Below are 15,080 nucleotides of genomic sequence, written 5' to 3'. Positions count from 1 at the left end.
AGCACTTGGGAGAAGAACGTTTCCCATTAGAGATAATAGAAAATCAACCAAGTATTTGTGACAGTTTCAGCAGGCCTGAGAAATCCCTTAGTAATCACTTTTTCTTGCTAGTGCCAGTGATAAGTGAAAATATAAATGCAGTCAGAGATTTGGTTTGGGACTGCCTAGACCGGCTAAACTGTGAACATCAGTTCTTGACTTTATATTTTTATTACCCTCTATGTATTTCATCTTAAAAATAAATGTCTTTCATGTGAATAAATGAAAGAAGAAGAGTTGGATTTGTAAGTATAAACGCTGATCTTGGTCTTGGAATTTAATCTAAAGTAAGTCAAAGATACGGGTTCTGTCATTCATTGAGAATTCACAGGCAGGAGAGCAGTGTAGCCATAAAAAGAAAAGAAATCATATCTAGTTGCCCAAAGAATGGAACAAAGATGAGGAGCAGGGAAGATCTGAAAACCTTCCATTGTTTTTGTATCCCTCATGGACTCTGTTGAGAAGGTCATGTGAGTCTGTGATCACACAGCTTTCCCTCCGCGCTCACCCCCCTCCCACTTTGAGCTGAGGATACCTGTTTATTTTTGCACTTCCTCTCCTGCCCCACCTACCTGCTCATCCCAGACTGCATCCCAGACTACATCCCAAGGGCAAAGCTGTGAAGAATCTATGTGGCCCAGTCCTTGGAGTTCATTGTTCTTCCCAACATCCCTTCAAGAGAGTAGGGCAAAGAACTAGTTTCTGCGAGCCTGAGAGCTAAAGTGCGTATCAGGGAGAGGAGAGGATTCTTGCTGAGCATCACGGGCCAAAGCAGGGGACGGGGTGGGAATACACCTCCTGGGAATACAGCCTGATCCCACTGTACCCTCCTTTTCAGTGTTGCACCTGCAGAGCCCTTTCTCTCCTGAGGTCTGTGCCTCTTGTCCAGGTGTTCTTCCTAGCCCACCCATCTTCTGAGCCCTGTTGCCTATAATCACTTTTGGGAACATTCCTGGGTGTGACTCTCATCCCCCTGGCAAGGAAATAAATGCATTTTATTCTTAACTCCAATAGTGATCACCTCCACTCTGCACTGTGCTAATGGCAGGGCAGCATCTGAATGACCCTTGTCCATAGTCAGTGCCCTCTGGCCAGAGACCACTGGGAACTCAGTGGTAGCTGAGCAAGTTGGGTTTGCTGCTTGACTTGGGGATGGAGCACTTGTCCTGTGGGGAGCTGTGCAACAGCTCAGTGCAAGAAGGTGTTAGAAGGATTCACAGGACTTGGGTTTGTGTTTGGTGACTCTGGGGAGGATTTAAAGTAGCGGGACCTTGTTTTTGATCAAGCAGCTGGGTAACTGTGAGATATCTTAAATCTTATCTCTAGGAGGAGCAGCAAAGCTAAGGCTGTCACTGGGAAAGAAACAGCCATCACTAGTTAGCTGGGCTTCCTGCTACCTTCTGCTGTGGCCAACATTTATGCTGTATCTTGTTCAGAGAGGCCATGTTTTTGTCTTGTCCCACCACAGCACAGAGTGACCTTCTCTAGTGTTGACTTTTTGCAGAATCTTTGACATTTAACAGGAGAACGCGGGGCTGGGCCCGAGTGCCAGGCTGGCTCCGGGTGTCTGGGCTGCTTCTCCTCCTTCCCGTCCTCACTGCTCTGAATTGCCCTGCTTCAGAGATCAGCCTCCTTGATCAGAGCCTCCACCTGCTTGCCTGCCTACCTGTCCCCTTCACTCCTGTGAAGACTTGTCCTCAGCCCCTCCACGCTGCCTGGTTTATCAGCTGTTCTTCCACTCACCAGACAGACGCCATGTGGTGATGAGCTGTGTGCGTGTGTGCTGACGCGGCCCTGAGCTCCTCTCCTGCCTCCCTCCATTGCTGATCACTTCCCCGGTGGGGGCCGGGGGAGGGGGTCATCGTTCACTGTTCCCCTCTCAGGTTTCTGAACACCATGGCAGGAAGGCCTAAAACCATACACGTGTTCTCTGCCCTCAGCAGCACAAAGCTGTCTGGCAATTGCTTTTTCCTTTACTAATCTATTCCCTGTTGCACCCCCTAAAGCCATTTTTCCAACAGTTTTCTCTTTGGGCCACCAGTGAATCACCTCCTCCCAGAAGAGGGTCTCAACTCACACTCTGCAAAGATGATGGGAACCACCTCATCTGTTCTACTTCAGCTTTCTTCTTTTCCCTGCTTTTTTTTTTTTTTCCCCCTAAACCTCCATTGTCTTCCTTGCCCTGATACTCTCTCTGAAAGGAGGAACTCTTGGTCCTGTGGTAGCCTCACCCCTCCACACCTGTTCCTGACCTGTCTCACCTCTTCTCCATCACCCCTCACCACCCCCCCGCCACTTCCCCAGCCAGGCAGCCTCTTCAGCCAGACTCCTTCCCTTCCTAGTGAAATTCTCAGGTGGTCTTCCGCGTCTGTGCACTTCCTCCACGTCCACTCACACCTCAACACTCCCCTTCCCTAGACTTAACCATGGACTTGTCATCACTTTCTCGTAGATTCTTCATCTTCGTAAACTTGACAACATCAGATAAGCTTTTCATAGCCCTCCGCCTGCTCCTGGCTCGTCTTGGTTTCACTCCTTCATCATCTCTTTAGTAGGTTTCCTCGTGACTCTGATCCCCTCTTTTCCTCTCTACTTCCTATGTTTTCTCTTCCTTTATCCATCTTCATAATCCCCTTTCTCTCCTCTTCCCTTTAACAGTCTCACCCACTCCCCAACTGGAATAATTCACAGATTTGTCTCTGTCCTTGGCCTTCGCACAGAGGCCTTGTTCTTTATTTCTAACTGCTTGCTGAACGTCTACAGCATGATGTATGGTCAGTCCTGAAACATCAGTTGTCTGAAACCAGATCCATCAGTCTCAGCAGAACCAGTTTTTTGCCCCATTTAATGGCGCTTCCATTCTCTGTCACCCACGGATCTGGGATTCAGTCTGTCATCTCTGACGATCAAATCCCGTGGGTTCTACGTTTGCTTTTGTCTCTTGCATGTGGCCCCATCTTAGGGAGCTCACCACGTTAGACTTGCGTTATGGAGCTATTGCCTTGTCATCTAAGGGCAGGGCACCAGTCTTACTCACCTTTGCTTGCCCCTTAGTGGCTGGCACAACACCTTCCCCACAGGAAACCCGCCCCCCCTCCACTGTCTGTTGAAGGCTTGTCTATAAGTTAAGCATTGTAATGCTTTACTTGCATTTCACAAACTATTTGTCATTGAACGCATTTCTTGTCATTAGTTCACTGAATACCTTTACTCTTAGCTGAGCAAGCACCAGAATGAAGCTTCATGACCAGAGCCTCAACTCTGGTACTTCTGCTCTTTTTCAGGAAGAGCAGTTTGGCATGGATTGGACGCAAGGCATTAATTTCACCTTCCTTCTTGAGAGCGGATATAATACATAGGGTTATTATGTTTTCAAGGCAATTTTAGATAACTTCCATCTCCCTTTATACATTGATTTTTCTGCTTTTTCACGTCTTTATTTTTTAACAGGTTTTCAAAATGGAAACTACCACTGTGACATAAGATGCTATTGATAGTACATCAATATGGTTCAGCTAGTCCCCTGCCCAGCAGAGTGTAGCTGCTCCGTACACAGCCCTGTAATACATATTAGTTACACAGACATTAGAGAAGCCCTTCCCATCCATATGTATGCACATGGCCTGCGGAAGTTAATAATGCCATATATCACATGCACGTAGAATATAAAATGTACTTCAAAATGACAGCAGGCTCATGTAAAACGAATATTGGCTTACGACAAGAGGAAAGCCAGAGGAAGCTTTTTGTCCTTTCAGACCTGCTCTTTACTGAATTATCTGCTTCTGTGTCTCAGTATCCCAGACTCCATTTTGCCACACCCCCCCCCCCACCTTTTTTTTTGGTCAATATTATGCTCATCTTTCCAGCCACCTTATTTCACTTCAGCCACATGGATAACAAAAGAACCTCCTTGGAGAAATGAAAGCTAGCAATTACACATTGGTATTCATGTTACAGGAGTCACTGCCATCCTCGGGGACTTTAACAATGAATATCCAGCATTAATTGCCACAGTAACTGCGTGTCTGACCTTGCTGAAATGTAATACATCAGTTTTACATAGTAAAATTATTTGCTACTAAGAGATTAAAAAGGCATGATCATAAAGTTATATTGCTGTTTGGAATGACTAGTAGTTTTTATTTTTAAGAAGATCTTGGAGGACTCGAATGAGTAGGTTGCTACATTTTCTTAGAAATGAGAGTTGAAATCTTAATATTCCCACTGACTTGGTTGGCAATTACGACAAGAATAGTGCCTTCCTATTCTTATGAAAGGTGAATAAAATACATTGACATCTCCAGTTAATCAGTGGAAAAGTGATTAATAAGGTATGGAGACATAGTACTTTTTATCTGCTTGGGGGAAAATGTTCTTTTTATGTGTTTATACCTAATTTATGTAGGTTTTCTGCCAGGAGCAGGAACATAGCAACATGCCAGGAAACCTAGGACCTGTTTCCCTTTGTAAGGAAGTAGCACCATTTTTAAGGTGTTGCTTGTTGGCTCTCGGCTTCTTGCATCAATCTTTTGCTCTCTCCTCGGAGATACAGAAGTTAAATTTTCTCATGTGTGTCTCTCACACACCCCTTGCCCCCCTCCCCCACCACAATTTCCTCTGGCTGGATGTTGCCAATCAGAATTTCACCCTCCACACTCTGAAAGTGTTCATCACTCGGGGCGGCTCCACACTGCTGGGGCGGCTCCATACTGCTGGGTCAGCAGTGAGCCTGACTCCAACAGAGCCTCGTCAGCGGGCCACGCTGGCCTCTGGCTGTGGAAGCTGTGTGTGCAGAAATGAGTGATTGTTTGGCCTTCTGTCCGCGTTAAAAGTGATCGAGGTGAAGAAAGTCAGTGCACTCACCCATGACACTCGAATTCTAGTTAGAATGAGATTCTAACTAGAGGATCCATTTTTTGCTCGTATCCTGGAAAACAAGTACGTGATAAATGTGAAGGCCATCTCAAATTTGCATGGGCAGGGGGATGAACTGAATAATAGAATGAGTAGTTTTTTGCCCACCTTTTAAAGTAAGACCGTGATGTGAATGACAGTACATAGCCATCGCATCTACTTAATATGGCTTGCTCGTTGTTTCAGTGTTTTGTCTGGTTTTCTAATTTTAATATAGTGACTGTTTAGGAAGCAGTAACCAGGTAAAAGAATAGTACACATGCAATTAGTGTTTTGTGTTTCTGAGACTTTGAACTTTGGATTTCTTTATTCAGATCATTCAAGTAGTTTTAAAAATGAACTCTGACTCCCATCCTCACTGTGGTTTTTTCTGTTTCCTTTAAAGTATGCATGTCTTTCTAATGGTTTATGTGTCCATAGAACTTGATCCTGGACCCATTACCATTAGACGGAGATTCTTGACCAGATTCCTAATTTGTTCTGAATCTACAAAGAAATTAGGTGGGAAAGCAACTTGAGAGATTGCAGCTTTTGTTAGCTTTTTTTGCCTTTTAATCTTCTCTCCCTTTTTCCTTCTTCCATCCATCACTCTTGTCGGCAATTAAAGCACGATGATGAAGTGTCGACGGTTGAGGTGAAGGAGCAGGACCAGAAGGTCCTGGTGCTGAAGAAAGTGCAGAGCTGCGGCCCAGCCCCCCAGGCGGGGAGCGCCGAGAGCGATTGGAGGTGAGAGTTTTCACCGGAGCCCCTGCTTCTGTTTCCTTTCCCTGCCTGCCTCCCTTTCTCCCGCTCCATCTCACTCGCTCTCTCTGCCTCCTCTTCCCTCCCTCCCTCCCTTTTTTTCTCCGCCTCTCTCTCGAGCGAGCTAGCTAGCGTTCTAGCTGACTGCAGAGCTCCTAGCAGCCAGATGGACTCGGTTCCCAGCGAAAGGACAGAGGTGGCAAGATCTCTGAGCGTCTAGGGGATGCCTTTGTTAGTGGTCGTGCACAATGGGCAGCTCCCGGCTGAGGGTCTTTGACCCTCACTTAGAAAGAAAGGATCCCGCCGCTGCCGCACTGGCAGACCGAGAGCTGCCCCTGCCCACCTTTGATGTGCCTTATTTCAAATACATTGACGAGGAGGATGAGGACGAGGAGTGGAGCAGCCGCTCACAGTCCTCCACTGAGGAGGACTCGGTGGACTCTCTGCTCTCTGACAGATACGTGGTCGTGTCCGGGACCCCGGAGAAGATCTTGGAGCACCTTTTGAATGACTTGCACCTGGAAGAAGTCCAGGACAAAGAAACAGGTAAGGCACGGGAGTGTCTCCCGCTTCTTCCAGACTCTCTGCAGCGCCGGTTATCAGTTTCCCAAGGGGCAAGGCTCCCTCCCTAGCCAAAGCAGAAAAGCGGGCGGGGAGGTGGGGGGGGGGGTGGCTGAGCCTACAGACCTTCGTGCGCCTCCCCCTTAGCCTCCTGCCGTTTTGTTTAAATCCAGTAAATGGACGCATGGAGATCCCAGCAGCCGCCTGGTAAGTGGCTGTACAAAGAAAATGATAGGAAGGCACGTATTCTTGTTTTCCTGGCAATTTTTTTTTACCAAATCTCACCTAAAGGCAGTTGACAAGAGGCCAGCATCCAGTAGCCTGTGTTCAGTGGGAAGGATTACCAGGGAGATGGGGGTTACCAGCAAGCATTTACCTAGCCCGTTGGAAGCACTGAGCTGGCAGGAGGAGCCTCCCTGCCAAAATGTCAACAATTAATGCAACTATTCAGCAACTAGAAGCTTAGCGGCAACTTCTGCATTTTTCCAAGTGTTTCACAAACTGCTCAGAGCAAGCCCTACTGTGCAGAATATGAGACTCATAGCTTCTCAGACTAGAAATGATAATTCACTGAAGTCTTCTTAGTCAGGTTCCTTGTCCTTCTATTTAATCCGCAGGCAAAATACCTGCATAGATTTTTCACCCTTGCACTTCTGGAAATGCTATCGCTGCGTGATCTACCTAAACTTCCTTCATCACACAGGGCAGTGCTAGATTCTTTTAACCAGGATTGTAATTTGTTTCAGCCTGGAGCAGTTATCCCAATGAATAGGCCTCTGACTTTAGCCTGAATTCTGTGACTTGATCCCCTGACTAAAATGCACTTTTTGCTGCCACCATAGCGCCTGTCATGACCACAGTTTCCAATACATGGGCTGCATCAATAAAAGGCACTTGGCAGTTGTGTTGGTACAATACTTTGTACTGATAACTCCTTAAGTTTTTCTCATGCAAGAAGGATTTTGAGAGGATAGCTCAGGTGAGAACAAGGATTTCCTTGGGTCCTAGCAGTTTTGTCTGAACTTAACTGATCTGTGCTGCATTATGAAGGACATTAAGAGGAACAAAGATATGTGAAATATGCAGTCGAGTTTTTAAAAAGGCAAAATGACTCCATCACGCATCCTACCGATAGTGTTATTGTTTGATCTCACAATTCAAATAAAAACTTTACTTTGCCTTATGTATGTTTGGGGAAAAAAATAGCGGTAGTCGTTTATACACAGACAGGTGAAAAGAAAAATGTATTCATGTGGCATTTGCTGGGTGGTTTTTGCTTGTCTGCCTATTAGTATTTTGCACATTTGAGTAATGTTTGCAACTTCTGCTTCATCAGAGGTGGTCATTGTGGAACTGGCCATAATTTTCTGTGTACCGATTACCAGACCGCTTTACACAGGTGGTTTGGACTTGATTACAGACAGGTTATCTGCCTTGAAGACACCTTTGAACATGGGTACCAGATTGGGAGATTCAGTGGCTTGTTCTTAATAGCACTACAGTTCTATTCTATAGCATAGGACTTTATGTCTAAGTTGTATAAATAAGAGTAGAGATTACCGAAGTCAGTACTGGGCCTACTTGGTTTCTTTTTCTCTTTTGTTCTCACTGTCATTAGTTTTTTGTGCCTTCTTGTTGTTGTTTAGTCACCCAGTCTTGTCTGACTCTTGGAAACCCATGGACCGTAGCCTGCTAGGCTCTGCTGTCCGTGGGATTTCCCAGGCAAGAATACTGGAGTGGGTTGCATTTCCTCCTGCGGGGCATCTTGCTGATGCAGGGATTGAACCAGTGTCTATTAGATTGGCAGACAGATCCTTTATCACTGAGCCTCTGGGGAAGTCCTAGTGCCTACTAACAAGCTCCCATACTTAATATTGGGAATGAAAAATCACCCTGATCCCTCCTAGTAATGCCAGCGGTCGCCTCCTGTTGGGAAATGGTGTTGTAGCTGGTGTGTTGTGACTGTTAGTCCCAGGTTGTTGTTTAGATTATACCAGCACTGGGGTCTCATGTATCACTCCTGCCAGGTGCTGAGCAAAGCAGAGAGGACCAGGACTCAGTGGGGTGGCCTCAGTCCTGCTGGGTCAGCCTCTCCTCACTCCTACTCATTTCCTTAGCATTTGCAGGGGAAATGTGTTTGCAGAGACACCTGAGGGGGAAATGGTAACATTGTTCTTCTGATCAAAGGATAGTTCTATGAAAATGAAAAAAATTAACTTTGGAGAGAGATGGATGTGTAATATCATAGGGACACCTAAGTAGAAGTCACACACAGTTCTTCCAAACATCGAACAGCACTTGGAGAAACTACAACAGAAAGACCCGTATATGGCTTTTGTTGATAAAACTAAAAGAAATCTCATAAACATAAGATCAGTTTCATGTAAAAACGGAAGAAACGTGATTATGAGTTTGTTCTAGTTTGAATACCAAATGAATCACATATTTTAAAGTAGCTGAGGCCCCTTGTCACTGATAGAGGTGAATTTCAGTTCTTTATCTTGTTCAGGCTGGCAACCCTCATTATAAAAGGCCTATGTATTCAGGGGTCTAATAGAGTCTCGTAAACATATGGAAGACAGATGGAGGAAAATGAGAAGGGGCTGCAATAAAAGTATACAGCAGCGTTTTTATGCTCTTGAGCGCCCCTTTTAGGGAGCTGGAGCCATATGGAGCCGGGTGGAGCCATATGGTGGTCGTCCACATGGCCCCAGTGGCAGTGAGGGAGAAAGGTACATGGGAGGAAATAAATGGTTCGGGTTGGGATGAGCTGATCTTGATTCTTACATTCCTATACCTGCCAGAGGCTGGGGAAGTTAACCAAGCAAGAGATGCAAGTTATTCCCCATCTCTTTGCCACAAAAGTCACTTCATTGTTAAAGTACAGGTGCACAGCCCAATAGAAGAGACCTATACTCAGAAAGGACAGGTTCAAGTGATTACTAATTGATATGAAGATGCAAGCAGGAAAAAAAGTTTACTTAAATGAGTGGAATAGAAATGTGAAATCGTGTATTTTTGTTATTACCTGAATTAAGAATAGAATAGAAAACAACAATTCATATAGTATTCTATCACCATATCAAACTGAGTTTTAAAAGCAAAAAATATTGGGGATGCTTACAAGCCACCTACTAATGATTTTCCTAAATGATTTGACCCACACGACACTTACTATGCTTATTTTCGTATCATAATCTTCTGTGTGCCTACCTTTCCTCTCTGGTAGCACCGGGCACAAAAACCCATCCTTTGATTATCTCTGGAATGAATGAATGAATGCATAATCCTTCATTGTTTAAAACTGAAAAACTATTTGAGTCTGGTAACTGGATATCTGTTGGTGAACATGCAAAGACTGAAGCTGTTTGCAAAGATTTCCTTTTCTTTCAAGGTTCAGGTTCTGACTTGAAGCATTTGGAATGTTAGAGGAAAATCAAGCAGCTCTATCTTCCATCTTCCCAGAAATAGGACAGATATCACTGGGCATTTCTAGCCCAGGAGAATTACATGGAAGGCAAGAAGCAAGAAAACCAGTTTGTTGTGTGTGGAGGAGCTGGGGGGATGGAGGTCTAAGTCTGTACCACTGCCCTGATCCGCAGTGGTGCCTGCTCCTATTTAACCCCTTCCCCTCTCTGGGAAAGCATGCAAGATGCTTCTGTTAGGAATAACGATTTCTGTTTCAAAGTGAGGCAGATGGGGGCGACACGCTGTGTATCAGATGGATTACACAGAGAAAATCCTTCTTACTGATTTCTTTTTTTCCTACATCTGCATTATGATGAGTCTACTTTAGGGGAAACATGAGCAAAGGACATTATTTGCTGCCCTATTTCTTCTGTGTCTTAAGTTGTTTGTTTTTTTTTTTTTCATCTTTTCAAAGCAAATATGCTTGTGATAACAGGTTTTCAAGAAAAACAGAGACTAGGATAGTGGAAACAGGTAAAGCCTATCAACCAATGCTTACCAGGCTTGACCTGCTTTCTTCCAGGTATGGCTGTTCCTACTTCATGAGGTTACCATTCAGGATATCGTGTACTCAATGTGTGCTGACCACAGTTGAGTCTGTGCAAGTGGGTGTGCTTTCAGTAGCATCTATGAGGCTCCTTACGTCATGGAGAAAGTGAGTCCCTTACCTGTGTAGCGAGGCCACCCCCTCTGTGAAAGTTAACACCTGGGTTATATCACAGGAGTGACTCACTTAATTGATGGGGTGCCGCAGCTGCTCTCCATCTCCAGCTTAGTAGTGTTTTTGGAGCACTGTGTTGATGAGACCTTGAGTGGAGCTAGAATAGGCATGACAGTTTTTCACTTTTTACCTTCTTCCCCCTGCCAACAGCAAGCCTGTCCTGAATACATGATACATACTTTTTTCGAAGGAAAATTAAGAATGCCTTTTTTCCTGATCATTGGAAATGCAGAAGACAATTTAGGTGAACTTCTTCCTTAATTTCCCTATGTATTAGGATTTCTGAAAAGCTGTTTGGTCCTTCTGTTCCAGGCTTTCTTCTGCAGGTGACAAGATCTTTTTAAGCCTGTGCCCGCATGGCTGTGCAGGACTAGAACTTTGGGGGCTGGCACAGAGCTTTTAGATGGTTGAGAGGCTCCCCATGGTTTTATGCCGTTAACATGTGTGTAACATTATCTTGGATTTGTCTTTTTATTTTTGTGGTATCATGTGACATGTCATAGACCAATTATAGATCTTATCTGTGGCTGCTTCATTAGCAGCACATGGGGCATTTTTCAAAATACCTATATCTGAATCCCACCCCAGAGATGCTGATTCAGTTGACCTCAGTTGAGACCTAGGCCTTATGGTCTTTGAAAGCTCCACAGGTGATGCTGTGCGTATCAGGTCTGAGAGCCACAGAGCTAGGATGATGACTTTGTCTCCCCACTTTCTTCAAAGACAAATTCCAAGCGTCAAATAGTTGTATATTTGCCCCTGGGAGCTAGCGGGGGTCATTTCCACTTTCCTCCACCGCCCTCCCCTCTCCCTCTCCTGGCCTGATATCTGGCCTCGCATCCACTGTTTCCTGCCCCAGAACCTCTGCAGCCTGAGAAGTTCAGAATCACAAACCTGCATTGTTGGTCCAGCCTCTAAAGCAGTGTTAGAAAGAGATAATCCAGGGAAACAGGCTTGCTGGTCACACAGCTCTTTGCTCTCCATTCTTGGAATGAGGAGGTGATGGTATAGGGAGCAAAACCCATTTGGATTTTTGCCAGGGTCCTGTCATGCCCCACGGATCTCTGGGTGGTCCTTTAGTCTTACAGCCGAGAACATTTACTTCTGTAAGAAGCGACGTTCTGAGGAAGAATATGCAGCCAGCAGAGTAGAAGGGATACTCAGATGAGATTCGAAGTGTTGGTTCCTGGTTCTGGACTTGATTAGTAAACCAGCCTGAGACCTTGAGCAGTTAGTTATACATGAAGTGATTTCTGAAGTGTCTTTCATCACTAAAATGCTTTGGTCCAAAGAGATTTATATCAACCCTTTCCTTTCAAAATATGTCACAGAACCCGTAGAATTCTAGATTTGGAGCCCCTAGTGTTCATGTAGACACCTGCCAGAACCTCACAGTCATTTTCTGCTTACCTCACCATCACTTAGGCGTCCGCAAGGACTTAGGTCATTTGGCCTGACTTCCTGTTGCTCTTGTCTTCCTGCTGTATTTCTTCAGCCTCACTCAGAGAGCAGTTAGAATGTTGAGGGGGAACAGACTTGGAATTCAGGGCTCGGTGGCCCTATCTGGTGATGATTTAAGCATATTTGTGTAGAACCTGGTCCAGTGGGAAACTTCAGTTCCTTTCAGAAATTATGTTATAACGTTTACAAAGACCAGCTTTGATTTATCACCGACTAGTAAAATACATTTGCAGAGAGTTTCATTACCAGGCCATTTCGGGTTAGTCAGGAACAGTCTTTTGCCAGAGAAAAGCAGTGGGTGCCCCAGCGATGGAATGTGCTGCATCCTGGCTCTCAGACCAGCGCTCCCTCTGCAATCCCTCTGCTTCTACCTTCACACACTGCTCCTGTAATAGGAGACAACAGCGCAGATTCGAGTGTCCAGTTTATATGTACATGTGAAAGTGAAAGTTGCTCAGTCGTGTCTGACTCTTTGTGACCCCGTGGACTGTACAGTCCATGGAATTCTCCAGGCCAGAAAACTGGAGTGGGTAGCCTTTCCCTTCTCCAGGGGATCTTTCCAACCCAGGGATCGAACCCAGGTCTCCCGCATTGCAGGCAGATTCTTTACCAGCTGAGCCACAAGGGAAGCCCAAGAATTTTGGAGTGGATAGCATGTCCCTTCTGCAGCAGATCTTCCCAACCGAGGAATCGAACTGGGGTCTCCTGCATTGCAGGCAGAGTCTTTACCAACTGAGCTATGAGGGAAGCCGATATACATGTGATGAATGCCAAAGAAAATTGTAATTCCTTCCTTCCACGATTATCTTTGGCCTCTACTATTATGTAGGCACTGTTGTAGCCGTGGGAACACAGCTATAAACAGAATACCCCACCTCCTCGGTGGGGCTTACATTTTGATGGGGGGATTCAGCCAAAACCAAAGCGGGAACCAGTGGATGTGAAATGAACGGGTGCTAAATAACCAATCTCATTACAGGCACTAGTGTGGGAGAACTGTATCTATATTTCATTAAAGATAAAAAAGGTATATTTTAGCATATCTAAAGTAGTATGGAGAATTAACATGAAGCTTCTGGTCCTATTCAGTAAAGTTCAGAACCGAAGGAAATAGTTGAAAAAATAAATAGATACAAGACATAGAAGGAATGTGAAGTAGGCATGGATATCCCCCGAGGGTACTTGCTTCAGCTAGAAGTTGTAGGCTTTGTATCCCTGTAGTTTCTTGGTATCAGCTGTTTACCTTCCTGACCTGTGCAAATAACTCTCTCAGAGACTCATAACTGGACTAGGTTGCCACTTGAGGTCTTCTTCAGCTTTATGGAGCTGTCAATTTTAAATATTAGGTTAATTCTGTTTGCATACATGCTAATGAAAAAAATCAACGAAAGACTGAAGAAATTCATTAGCCCTGACTCCAGCTGCCCTGGGTGTGCCTCAGATGCAGATGAGAGACCCACTGTTCAGCAAAGGCTTGTTTTTCCAAATAAAGTGAAGGCTTGAAACAGCAATCCACAGTGACAGTGAAAATCCCGAAAGTGCCGTTGAGAGAGCACTAGGAATAAAAGTGCTCATATAAGCGTCTGGTTTCTGTTCTGCTCTGTAATCTTTGTGCATTTGGTTTGGTTTCTTGGCAGTTCCCTTCGCTTCTCTCCTAATTGCTAATATGGAGAGCGTATTGTTTTTGCTGATTGCAGTCGAAGTATTAGAAGACTTTGTAAGTTAGTATTGACAAAGTGACAAGATAATTAGAATTGTGTAGAAATTTCTCGGTTGCCTCATTTATGAAAGCAAAGAACTTAGATCACGTGATGTCTGAGGCCCCCTCCAATTTTGAGAGCCAGGTTTTGACACCACTCCATTCATCCAAATGTCTGCTCCCTAGAATGATGCTTGTATAGGATGATTACCTCCAGCTAATGGACAGAGACACTAAGGCAGAAGAAGTTGACTAAGGTGCTTCAGAGACAGAGGGATCATTTGAATCTGGAAATGAACCCAGCTGTGTTTGTAGCTTTATCTCAGACATCTTTTCTGTCTCGTTACTAGAATCCTGGATAAAAGGCAGAATTGAAGGGAAAAAATCTACCATTCACCTCTAGCTATAAACCTCAAATCAAGCATTTTAGTAGTCACTTTAGGGAGAACTACTCTCCAACACAAAGACTTGCTTCTTGGTCTCCACCTGTGAGCAAACTGGCCACTGCATTGGCTGACTGTTTCCAGAAGGTAACACAAGACAGAGGGTGTGAGGGAAGAGATCCTAATTATCAGCTGATGCTGCATGAGACCGCTCACATGAGAAATGGTTAAAAATCAGATTTTAACTGAATTTTGTTTGAGGTGTTCATCTTCTGAACTCATCTATTCACACCACCTTTGAACAAGTGATACTATGAATAATAACAAGGGAATTGATGCTTTTACACTGCCAGTAGATTGTGGGTTAATTAATACTCCTGTTGGTAATGAAGCAAGGTGAAATGAAGTGAAACAGAGCTAAAGCATAAGGTCATTAATGTAGGCTGATTAATAATGGAAATGTGGAAGTTTTCATTACAGCATGAGCAATGGGAAAAGGAGATGTTTCTTGGAAAAGGATATAAGCAGAAATACAGCCTACTTTTCAGGGAAGCTATTCCTGTTTAGAACACATTGGATCAGTGGAAAACATTTTTTAAAACGGCATCATTTTTGTGTTTGTACCACATGACCTCTTCCAGGACAAGTATAAGTCTAGAGCACATAGAAACAAGCTACAGGATTGTAGGGCTGTGGGAAATTAATTTCAGGAGGATCTGAAGATAGGAAATGGAAAATGAAGTACACAAGGAGCAAGAATTACCTTAGAAAGTAGACCTTTAGTCTCCTGACTATCAGGATTTTGAAAAACTTGTGCATCTTCACTAGAGTTTTTGGACTTTCTTCTTTGAATACTTCTTTGATATTTTAAGGAAAATATCAATAACTTTATGATGGGTTAGCGTGAAGGCTAGGTCCTGGACACAGGAAGTGAGGTAGAGGGTCTTTGAAAGTTTCCTTTGCATGTTCTAAGCTAAATACACATGTGACTGCTTGTTTCTGTGAAGTCTGTCCTGGTGGCGTGTCCTCAACCCCCCAAACCACCAGGGTTTCCCTTTGTAAACTGTAGCCAGAGCAAAAGACTTAGAAA

The 15,080-nt window shown here is 44.5% G+C and overlaps 1 protein-coding gene across 2 annotated transcripts in view; it reads left to right on the top strand.

The window, feature by feature from the left end:
- RAPGEF5 (Rap guanine nucleotide exchange factor 5) overlaps positions 1–15,080 on the top strand; it is a 233,557-nt gene that overhangs the window by 154,120 nt on the left and 64,357 nt on the right. Inside the window, exons 10-11 of one of the 2 annotated variants that reach the window (XM_069587656.1) lie at positions 5,564–5,682; positions 6,155–6,243. The exons of the other annotated variant lie outside the window; for it this stretch is intronic. Of the exons in view, the coding sequence (XP_069443757.1) occupies positions 5,564–5,682; positions 6,155–6,243 (208 nt within the window). The remainder of the gene's footprint in view (positions 1–5,563; positions 5,683–6,154; positions 6,244–15,080) is intronic. 2 annotated transcript variants of the gene reach the window in all.

This window comes from Ovis canadensis, chromosome 4 (genome assembly GCF_042477335.2).
Source record: "Ovis canadensis isolate MfBH-ARS-UI-01 breed Bighorn chromosome 4, ARS-UI_OviCan_v2, whole genome shotgun sequence".
NCBI classification, from domain to species: domain Eukaryota; kingdom Metazoa; phylum Chordata; class Mammalia; order Artiodactyla; family Bovidae; genus Ovis; species Ovis canadensis.
Note: the sequence above shows the minus strand (reverse complement) of the source record. Positions and strands in the feature narration are given on the sequence as shown.